The sequence below is a fragment of the Monodelphis domestica genome, chromosome 4, assembly GCF_027887165.1.
Source record: "Monodelphis domestica isolate mMonDom1 chromosome 4, mMonDom1.pri, whole genome shotgun sequence".
NCBI lineage: Eukaryota > Metazoa > Chordata > Mammalia > Didelphimorphia > Didelphidae > Monodelphis > Monodelphis domestica.
Window position 1 is genome coordinate 86737473 of NC_077230.1, and position 11712 is coordinate 86749184.

The window sequence follows — 11712 nt, forward strand, 5'->3', positions numbered from 1 at the left end:
AAGTGTTCTTGAATTCAGGCTTTTGGGGATTTTACCTTTTAAGTTGAATCCAGCAGGAGGGTTCCTTAGCTCTGTCCTGTTGTTACGTTTGATTTTCAGTCCCCTAGGAGCATTTAGTTGGCAACCAGTAAGGAAGGGTTTTCAGAGGTCTGAACTTTTGCTGCCTCTATGCTGCCATCTTGACCAGGTCTAACACTTTATGATTCCATTTGGTGTTTTCTTGGCAAAGATACTGGAGTATTTTGCCATTTCCTTCTCTATTTCATTTTACCAATGAGGAAGTGAGGCAAACAAGGTTAAGTGAATAGCTCAAAATCACTCTATGAGTAAGTGTGTGAGGCTGGATTGGAACTCTAGAAAAAGAGTTTTCATGATATTGGGGCCATGATTCTATCTACTGAACCATTTAGCTGCCCTCCATAACCATTAGTCCCTTGTGCCCATTCATTAGGAATAAATGATATATTTGTAAAATATTAATTACATTTTTAAGACTAGTATTTCAAGATTTATCACAAGCTTTCCTTAAACATGCCAGTCACAAAAGAAGTCCCCACATTTATTCCATGGATATTCAAACAATGCCAAATATCTAGAAGGTCTACCATCTTGGGTAGACTTCAAATAAGGATTTCTGGGAAGAAACAGACAAGAATCTACTATTATAAAATACAGATTGGTTCAGATCTGTATCCCTGAGAGGAATGTTCATTTCAAAATATTGAAAATATTCCTCTCCAAAATTCTGAGATGTTGAAAGAATTAGGGACAAAGAGGGAGCTCAGAAAAAAGTCCAGACTTTTAACTCATTAACAAGAGACAAGGTGGCATGATAAAGCTGTCCTTCAAATCAGGGAGACTGGTTCAGATGCTACCTCTGACACACACTGGCTGTGAGACTCTCAGAAAGTCACACAACATTTCAGTGTCCTTGGATTTAAGAATATAAGTTGAAGGTGCCATCTGCATAGGTATAGGGAATGTTCTCATTTGGGCATATGTCAAGATCTGCTCTGTAAGAGATGGAGAGTGCAAGTTTCATCATCTACATTTTACAAAGAGCTCACTAAGCCTGAGACAGGTTAGATGTGTCAAAAGAAATCCATAAAGTGCTGGAGCCACAATGTGAGCTTAAGATTCCTGCTTCCAAGTTCAGCACTTTCCCCACTATGAACAGTCATTTTTAACTATGTAGCCTTCCATAGACTTATGGAGATAGAATTATGGGACAGTTGGGTGGCACAGTGGATAGACAGCGAGGTCCAGAGATGGGAGGTCCTGGGTTCAAATCTGGTCTCAGACACTTGCCAGTCGGGTGACCCTGGGCAAGTCACTTAATCCTCATTGCCTAGCCCTTACCACTCTTCTGCCTTGGAACCAATATATAGCCTTGATTCTAAGACAGAACATAATTTTCTTTTGGAATTAATATGTAGTATTGATTTCAAAATGGAAGTTAAGTGTTTAAAAAAATAGATAGCATTGGCTGTCCCTCCTTCCTGGAAAACACTCCTTCCTCAATATTTTCCCTTAGAAGAGCCCTCTATTTCGTCAAGATTTAGCTCAAGGACCACCTTTTACATGGTCTTTCCAAATCCCCCAACTTCTAATGCCCTCTGCCCAAACTACCTTGTTTTTAACTACTTTGACTTTATTTAAATTTATTCTCCTTATATTTACTCTAAGTAAACAGGTAGATGCACTTGTCTCTCCTATTAGAATGGAAACTTTTGAAAGAAGAAACTAATTAATCTTTGTCCTTATATATATCCTCAATCCCTGGCGCAATGTCTGGTACATAGTAGGTGCTTAATAAATGTATGTTAATTGACTGGTTTATTCAAATTATTGGATGATGGATTCAAAGTCTATCAAGCTACTGCTAAATGCTGGAACTATGTTATGGAGTAAGTCGGAGTCACAGTCCCTGCCCTGGAGGGATTTCCACATTGCTTCACATATGTTGAAATACCAGCTTTGTTGGAATTCCAGCAAATTTAAATTCTAGGCAATAAAAAGCATCAAAAAGCTTTTTGGAATAAAGGCCTTTCCTACATAAACTCATTGAAGATCCGCATTTTAGGGGAATCTTGAAGGGCGTGAGGAAGAAGAGCATTTACCAGAAGAGAAAATGAAGAAGCATCATTGAAAAAAGAATTTGGGAATTCCAGGATATATTTTAACATGAAGTAGACACTCCCTTCCTGTGTCTCATTGCTGACTTAGAGAAGTCCTCCCTGGGCTAAACCATTCACTCAGAGAATAGAGGGCTGCTTCTCTTTGCTCACTTTAAAAACAGGTCGTTTGGGGGTATCCAATTACTTTCTTACATGACAACACTGAACATTTCAATTAATGAATTAGTACAGGGTAACAGGTGAGCAATAAGTCACGGTTACATACCAGAAAGAGAGGCGTTATTATGGTATGTCCTGGCACTCCTTAGATGGGAGGAGACTCTGCCACTCTATAAAAGCAGGCTCAGGATGAGGTCCTCAGCACTTCAGTTCCAGCATCTCTTTCTGCAGTGATTACCAACAACTACTGCCAAGATGATGGCCGGAGGTTTAAGCGAAGCTCGACCTGCAACTGAAGAAATCCAGAAGAAGGTTGATCAGGTAAGGTGGTACATCTTGGAAAGGAAGGATCTAATTGAAAACAATGTGTTTTGGTCGTTTGATGACCTTCTCTCTGTCTCTGTCTCTCTCTGTCTCTGTCTGTCTCTCTGTGTGTCTCTCTGTCTACTGTCTGTGTCCCTCTGTCTCTCTCTCTTTCTCTCTATCTCTCTATTTGTCTCTCTCTGTCAGCTGTGTTAATTTTTTGAAAGAAAGTTGTTCTCAAAGAGTTTTTCCTTCCCTAGTTTATCCATTGCAGCTTTCTTTCTGGTAGCAAAGAACTGGGAAAAAAAAGTTTAATGTTCATTGATTTGGGGAATGGCTTTAAAATGTGGTATATAAATGAGGAAGAACATTAATATATCCTAGGAAATGATGAGAACGAAGGGTTTAGAGAAGCATAGGAAGCCTTATCAGAGACAATGCAAAGTAAGCAGAATATACACAAGGGTTATAGCAATGTGAATGTGGAACAGTGACAAGAGCACTCAGTTAGAGGGCAGATTAAAATAGGTTCAAATCCCACCCTCTAACTCTTACCATCAGCATGACTTTTGTTTATTCCCCTAATTCCCTTAAACCTCAGTTTCCTCAAAAGCAAAATGAGAAGATTGGAGTAAATGGTCTGTGTTATCCTTTCAATTTCTAGATTATGATTCTATGAAGCAAAATAGAAAAAAATAACAACAACTAAAAAGAAACTGAATACCGTGTAATTGCAATGTCCAAGCCTGACCCCAGAAAAGAGATAGGAGAAGGTACTTTTGTCTCCTCTTTGCAGAAGTGAGGGACTATAGGTGTGGAATAGTTCCTAGACTGTCAGACATGGATGGTTGATTTATGTTGAACTGTTTTTCTCTTTCTCGTTTTATTTTTAAATCTATATTTTGGGGAATGGCTTACTGGGGAGAAAAGAGAGGAGGCTTGTCTGTATACTGAAGGTAACTTAATCAGGATGGCTTTATTTGGCAATCAAACATCTCAGAAAATAGGGAAAGTAGAAAATGAATTTCCATAATGTTTCATATACCTTATAAAGTCAACAGAAACAGATAATTTTCAAATTAACTGACAAAATGAGATCTTGTTCATTTCTGACTCATTATCAGTCCATTTGGCTCAGTCCTTACCATTCTTCTACCTGGGAACCAATACTCAGTATTGATTCCAAAACAGAAGGCAAGGATTGTTTTTTAAAATTTGATTAGAATTATGATAGAAGGCAATCTTGAGCTGCACTCAGAAAAAAAAGCAGCCCCTTGTTCTTAGGTTTTCCACATTTGCTCTCTAAGTTTCAGTGATGATTGACCATTTCTCCCATTTTCACTGTCCTAATTGCCCATCTACTGGGAATTCAAATGCACGTGGAAACATTATAATGAAAATTCTTGAGTCTTCTTTTTAAAGAATGGACAGAAGAAAAGAGAAAAGAAGACCAAAAAGAACCATAGACAATCAGAATAGCTTTGAAAGTTCTGTTAGATTTATTACATATTTTGAGAAGAAATCAAGCTACACATAGTAGAGACTCCCAGTTTCTTCTCCCAGAAGTCCTCCCTGATCTCGCAAGCAAAATGATTTCTCCTTTAAATTTCCTTGTAGCACTTAGTCTAGAATTCTTCTCTGTCCCTCGTTTCCTATTTATCTACATACACGTGGCATCACTCAGAGATTAGATTAGAAATTGCTTCATTTTATTAATTTTCTACTATGTGTGAGGCAGAGGAACGGTATTGTTCCCTAATGTTCAACACAATATTTTATATGTATTTTGTAGATGTTTCATAATGTTTGTTGAATTGATTGGTTTGACAAATGAAGGACTTACAGCTCAGAGAAGTAATTTGCTTGCCCAAAGCCTCTTGGCCAGCAAGTGATTTTGCTGTTAGTCATCTTTCAGTCATGTCCAATTCTTCGTGGCGCCATGTAGGGTTTTCTTGGTACACACAGACACGCGCACACACTCCCACAAAATATATACACATCTATGTAGATACATCTAAGTATGTGGGTAAAAATGTCTACATATATGTGCATTTCTAGATCACCTTAAGGCTTATAAAACAAATATACATATATATGTGTGTGTATGTATGGGCAGATATCAAAACATACACATACATGTCCACACCTGTACATTTTTTAAAGATAGCCTTAAAGGATCATTTCTGGTGGCCAAAGGGCGTGGAGTGGGGCTACTCAACCACTGTACTGATTTGAGAAGCGACTAATAGGGGCAGGATGTCAGGAGACTTGGGGAAGAATGTGTCTGCTTTGGGTTTTGCAGTTGTTATCCTTACTGTCTTGGGAGTTGCCAAAGGTCAGGTGTGTTCTCATGGAGAGGATTGCCCTGTAACCTAAATATCCTGCTGGGGAAGGAGGTTTCTCAGACAATGGAGGCCTCCTTCTAGATAGACAGGCTCCTCCTGTTGCTGAATAAGAAACAGGCTAATTCTGCACCTCAAATTTGGACACCCAGATAAGTCTTTCTTTTCCGGGTTAAACCAAGGGATTATTTCATGTTTTGGTCTGTGTATTCCCAGTTCCTAGACATGTAATAAGTGTTTAATACATGTTTGTTGATTGCTTGGTTACCATGGAGAAGAGAAGATTCATGGGAGTCATGATAGCTGTCTTCAAGGATTTGGTCCCAGGAGACAGAATCAGTAGCATTTGGGTAGAAGATAAAAAGAAGCAAATTGAAGCTTGAAATAAAGAAAACCTTTCTAACAAGTAGAGCTATCTAACAGTGGACCGAGAAAGTGATGAGCTCATAAAACTAGACCCGGTCTAGTTAAACCTCTCTATGACATGGGTAAGGAAACTGAGGTCCACAGAAATGAATGATTTACTCAAGGCCACATAGGTAGTGATAAAGCCTGGATTTGAACCCAGGGTCACTGGACACAAATCTAGCACTCTGTCCTCTGTACCACATTGCCCTTCAATGTGTTGGATGTGTCATATAGTGGAGGTTGTTTTTCTGATATTCAGAGTACTATGTATGGATTAACCACTGAGATTCTCGGTTTCTATGTTAGGATTCTTTCCAACTCAGAGATTTAGAGAGTCATTAGCAGAAGCTGTATATTGCAGCCTCTGAGAAAACACTAAGTTCTCATTATTTCAGTGGACCGTCAATCTATCAATCGATTATTTGTTCGTTTTTTGGAGGGAATAATTACTGTTGTCTTTGATGCCTTCTTACTTTTGAGACCATTTTCTGTATTTGGCATTTACTGATGGGGACAAATATCGCATTCCTCCCAGCAGAATGAAAGCCCACGATAGCAAGAGCTAGCTGTGTTTTTTGTTTACTTGGTTTTTATCCTCAGGACCTAGCACGATGCCTTACATGCAGTAGACAATCAAATAGATTTTTAAAAACCATTTATTAATTGCTCAATGAACTGGGGGGAAAGAGAGATTTGACTAAATTTTCCATTGTAATAAATGTTGCATTGGTCACTGAGAAGACCAAACCTGATTTTACTTTCAGGTAATAACTAAAATTCTTTACCTCTCTCCTTTTTTTACTACTTTAAGGTGAAGTCACAATTTCAAAAAAAGTCCAATGTAGAATGTACAGAATTTAAAGCTGAAAGTTACAAAACTCAAGTGGTTGCTGGGACCATTTATTATGTAAAGGTAAGTGTTGAACAAATCATTCAACTCCAACCTACTCCATTCATTTTATTTCTATGTGAATATACAGAGAAAGTGTTAAAATCATTTAGCCCCTTCCTTTTGAGTAGCTGGAGAAAATAAAGTGTGTCTGCCTCTGAGGAAATATGAAGTGATAGCAGAGTAACCAAGAAAAAGTGAAGAAGGCAGAAAGGAGGAAAGGACTTTGGGAAGAGATTCATATCAGCCTGGGAAGACGAGGAGGACTAGTCTGGGAGGTTTTGTCCTGACATTGAAAGGGAGAGATGGCAATCAAAAAGGGGATGAAGTAAGAGGAGGGGGCAGAGAAGCTAGGAAGGGAAGAAGAGGAAAAGAGAATGTAAAAGGCTCTTCCCCACCCTTTCTTTAAGAAGTCAGGCAACTGGAAAGCAGTAAGACCAAGACAGGATGGATGGAAATGAATTTCTATTTGGCACTGAGACTGAGAACTTACATGCTCATGATTATGCATTAGGGGAATTCTATTCTGCTTTCATCTTCTTTTAAGATAATGTTAGTCCTTAAGATGATAAATTGCCAGTTTGCAAGTGTGGAGTAAGTGTCGGGCTACAATAGCCAAGGCTTTTCTGGGTAGAAATCAGAGCAAAAGGAATATGAAAATCCCCCAAATACTGAGAGTCTCTTACAGAGGATTATGTGTTCTATCCCGAGTCCAACAACTACATTGTATGTTGCTTGAGAGTAAGTAGACTGTCTCATATCAGAGCTATCAGCAATCTGTTCCCTCAGCTAGCTCCATTGTTTTGGATTTCGAGAAATAACTTTTCTACAAGGCTTCACGTCATCCTCCTGATTCAGTACTAGGCCACCATGGACTCTGAGCGATAAACCATATCAGAAATTACTGAAGGCCACTTTTCTTTTCCACACCTTTGAAGGGTTTGGGAGCTTTGGTCCCAACTCATGAAGGAAACTCTCCATCAATGCAGAAAAGCAAGATTCTGCAATTTTTTGTCTTAGAGATTTTTCTGATGCCTGGAGAAGTTAAGGGGCTTGAGTTCTGTTTGATTTTAACCTGTAAATAAGCCTATTCATGCTTTAAAATAAAAGTCAAGGTCTTCCTAACTCTAGACCTATCCTTCTATCCATTGTGTTTCCTAGCTGCCTCAAAAGAACCAAGTATTGGTCAAGTAACTAACCTCCATGAGTCTTACTAGCTTCCTCAACTACAAAATGAGCCATTTGAATTCAGATGCTTCGAGCGCTAAACCTGGGATCTTTAGAATGAACAGTAGCATGATATTGGCACCCCTCTGAATCTTATTGCTCATTGGACCTCGGTGGATCCAATTCCCTTACCTTTAAAAATTAGACTCAATGATCTCCCAGGGAATCATTTATCCTGTTACTTTTTTAAAGAACAAAGTGGCTCATTTAGGTTAGAATAAAAATATAAAACTTACCCTAGAGCCCACATACCTCAATTTCTCCATGACTCCTCAAAATCTCTAGGACTACAAATTGTGAAAAATTATCTATCTGCTTTGGTAGGGGCGTTTCTTTAATAGGAGTTTCTCACTTTGATAAAAATCACAGTTTCTGAGGAACTGAAGGAAAAAATCAGTACTAGCTCTAGTGTTCATGGTTCTACAGGGGTTTAAATGTAGAAACACAACAATATTTTTTAAATGTGAAAACTATATTGATGTAATGAGATGTAATTGTGCCATTAGAAATTATGAATACAGAAAAGGATCTTCTATATACTAATGTAAAGTGAAGCAATCAAAATTAGAACTAAAGACAAGTTGTACAGAGTGACTAAAGCAGCATTAGTGGAAAAAACCAACAATAAATTGATCATAAATAAATGGCATTAATTTATAATGACCCATTAGAACAACAGAAAGAAATCACCTTTATTATTTGTAGATGGGGGAAGAGTTTATGATCAAAGGAGGGAGAGAGAGGATCACAGGAGATAAATTAGTCAATTTTGGTTATATTAAATATAAAAGGTTTTATTAAAAGCAAACGTAAAAGGTTTTATAAAAAGAAAATGAATGCATTTGAAACTAGAAAGGAAACAACTACATGAAAAAGAATCTTTGTAGCAAGTTTCTGTGATAAAGGTCTCATTTCAAAGATATTTATGGAATTGATTCAAATTGATGAGAATAAAAACAATTACCCAATTGATAAACTGTCAAAGTATGTAAATTGGAAGTTTTAAAATGCAGAAATTTAAGATATTAACCAGCTTGTCAAAAAACACCCCAAGTTACTAATCATTAGAGAAATGGAAATTGAAGCAACTCTGAGGTTCCAACTCATAAGATTGGCAAAACTGACAAATATGGAATATGGAAATGCTGGAGGAATTGTAGGGAAACGAGTACATTAAAATTCTGTTGGTGGAGCTCTGAATTTATCCAGCCATTCTGCATAACTTTATGGAAATACGTTCCCAAAGCCGCTAAGGTATGCAAACCTTTTGATGCAGAATAAAGAGTACTAGATACACACACACACACACACACACACACACACACACACACACACACACACATACACACACACACAAGATCAGTGAGAAAAGGAAATTACTCATATGTACACAAAAATTTATTACATCTATTTTTGTGATAGCCAAAACCCCCAAACGAAGGGGATATTCAAATGGGGAATGGCTGAACAAATCTCATATAAAAGTAATGAAATTATGTGAATGAAGTGTTAGTGGCCATGACAAACTGCATGGGAAGACCTATATGAACTGAGGGAGAGGAAGTGAGAAAAATCAGAATAATTTCTATAACAGTAACACCATGAGGAAAAATAACTGAAAGACTTTAGAATTCTGATCAATAACACAAGAGATTGATTCTAGAGGACCAAAGATGAAATGAGGTATAAATAGATATAAACTACATGGGAAATTATGATGTTTGACTATCCAATGTTTTTTTGAAGGTTTTCCCTCCTTTTCTTTCTTTCTTCCATCTTTTTCATCATTCCTTTGTGTCTTTCTTTCTTCCTGTCTTTTCCTTTCTTTTCGTCCTTCCTGTTTACCTATCTTCTTTCCTTTTATCTTCCTTCCTTTCTTTGTTTTTCTTTCTTTCTTTCCTTCCTTTTTCCTTCCCTCTTTCCTTTCTTTCTTTCTTTCTTTCTTTCTTTCTTTCTTTCTTTCTTTCTTTCTTTCTTTCTTTCTTTCTTTCTTTCTTTCTTTCTTTCTTTCTTTCTTTCTTTCTTTCTTTCTTTCTTTCTTTCTTTCTTTCTTTCTTTCTTTCTTTCTTTCTTTCTTTCTTTCTTTCTTTCTTTCTTTCTTTCTTTCTTTCTTTCTCTTTTTTTGTTCCATTGGGTGGAGTAAGAGAAATAAAAATCAATGCTTGTCCATTGGAAAAAAGAAGTTGGAAAAATTATAATGGGGAGACTTGGTCACAAAGAAAATATATAAGAAGCATCTCCATTTCTTTTTAATACGGAACTATGGTTACAGAACAATTCATATAATGTTCTGACTTTTCTAATATATTGGTCGGTTTTGCTGAATTGTATTTGTTTTCCTCTTTTATTTGCTCTTATAGAAGATGGCTCTTTGGGAGGAAGGGAAGGATTCATTGAGAAAAAGTGGTAACACAAAAGCAAAAGATATCAATAAAAAAAACTTTATTTCAAAATTAAAACAAAGACCCCAAATACTCTCTAAAGAAGTAATTACAAAAGAAATTGTTTTCTTCTCATTCTCTATGGGCTGTTATTTCTACCTACAAAGCATGTGGCACCACAAAAAAAATATTCAGTAACTAAAAATTGATCATGAAGAAGTTTTAGTCTCTCCTTGCCTCCTGTCCAGAGCAGTCTATTCCCAACCACAAAAATCAAGGAGCAGGAGAACTAAAATTGTTACCTGATCTTTTTAGCCTGGTTACTAAGCCATTTTCTTAGGGCAATGAAAATAATCAGCCATCACTCCAAAGCATGATAAAATCTCAGAACTGAAACAGAACTCAGAGGTCAACTAATCAAAGCTCTACCTAAAACAGGAGTACCCAACAATTACTCTGAAAAGTGAGACATTCTAGATTGAAATCCATGTGACTAATTCTCAACTTCTCTTTACTTACAGGTACATATTGGGAACAATAAATATATACATATGAAAATAGTTGAACCTCTTCCTCATACAAATAATCCACTGGAGCTGTTGGACTACCAGTGTGACAAAACCAAGGATGATGAATTGGTTTACTTTTAATGGCAAATACCAGAAGGCATCTGTTTGCTGTCATGAGCATCCTGTGCCCATAAGAACATTTGAAATGAAATATAAAAAGATTTTCACATTAATGACATATTGGTTATATTATGAATAAAAATTAATCTGGAATTATTATTAGATTCATAAGTTTTTATTAGTAAATAGAAAGAAAAATAGAAAGAGGGTTTTCAACCTTTCTAACTAGGCAAACTCCAATCCTCCATTGCAGCCAGCTAAGGCCTTGGTTTATAAGAGATCACCAGATAGGATAAGACAGAGAGCAAGCCCAGAAACAATAGTTCCTTCAGCTATCAGTCCAGAGAGAGAGAGAGAGGAGCAAGTTAGTTCAAATCTAGGCTGAATTATGGGCCCCTTAAATATTTGCCTCACATAGTTTTAATCAACTTTCCATCTTCTCTGTTTTTCTTCGTTGTTATAAGTTATGGTTCCCTGGATGAAGAAAGTGGGATGGCTATATTCAGAATTTAAAAGATTTAATCAATTCTAAAATTATTTGCTTTAAATCATGTTACATCTTGGTCATTCTGCAGCAGATACTGACATTCCAATAGTCAAAGGGCATTAGTTTATACTATAGAACTACCAAGAAAATTCATGTAGCACCCTCCATGGACACTTCCTTGAAATTATACTTGTTAAGGGTTGGGCTCCCAGATAAGGGATACTAGAGATAACCCTTTGGGTTAGCATCTCTATCTATCTCATGAGCCACCATTAACCATCAGCTAACAATTAGACACAATTAGCAAAGGCAATTTAATCACATGACATAGCAAGAATAGTTGTCACCCAACACCTCCCCCCATACAACTGGAATATATACTCTTCCACAAATACACACCTGCTGGAGGAAAGGTAGGCTCCAATTAAGAATAAGATGTATGTGTGGCAAAGCCAACCCACAACTTCTGGTACTACATGGCCTAGAAATCTTTTGTTCTCTGGGTGGGTAGCTCAGCAGAATATCCAGGGTCTTCTCTCAATGGTCTGATTCCCTTGTTGGTTTCCATAGCTCATAGCCCTTGAAACTTCGTCCACCCTAGAATCTCCTTATATCCATGCCTATCTAAAGGTAGACCAAACTGAGGTTGAACTGACAACTATTCTCTGCTGCCTTACTAATGAGTAGGATTTACCTGTCAGCAATAGTACCACCTAAATGAGTTAACATTTACATGTCCCTGTTTTTAG

At 37.1% G+C, this 11712-nt stretch overlaps 1 protein-coding gene across 1 annotated transcript; it reads left to right on the forward strand.

Moving 5' to 3' along the window:
• The first annotated feature begins 2487 nt into the window (after positions 1 to 2487).
• LOC100018312 (cystatin-A1-like) lies at positions 2488 to 10633 on the forward strand. Its single transcript, XM_001371552.4, has 3 exons — positions 2488 to 2618; positions 6162 to 6263; positions 10369 to 10633. Exons 1-3 carry the CDS (start codon positions 2553 to 2555, stop codon positions 10495 to 10497), a joined length of 297 nt encoding a protein of 98 aa, XP_001371589.1. The 5' UTR covers positions 2488 to 2552; the 3' UTR covers positions 10498 to 10633.
• Positions 10634 to 11712: the final 1079 nt, after the last annotated feature.

Excerpts from the sequence above, each read along its gene's own strand:
- LOC100018312 (XM_001371552.4), top strand. The coding sequence starts at position 2,553 with ATGATGGCCGGAGGTTTAAGCGAAGCTCGACCTGCAACTGAAGAAATC. Across the intron at positions 2,619-6,161 it reads TCCAGAAGAAGGTTGATCAG|GTGAAGTCACAATTTCAAAA; the intron begins GTAAGGTGGTAC and ends TACTACTTTAAG. Across the intron at positions 6,264-10,368 it reads GGACCATTTATTATGTAAAG|GTACATATTGGGAACAATAA; the intron begins GTAAGTGTTGAA and ends CTTTACTTACAG.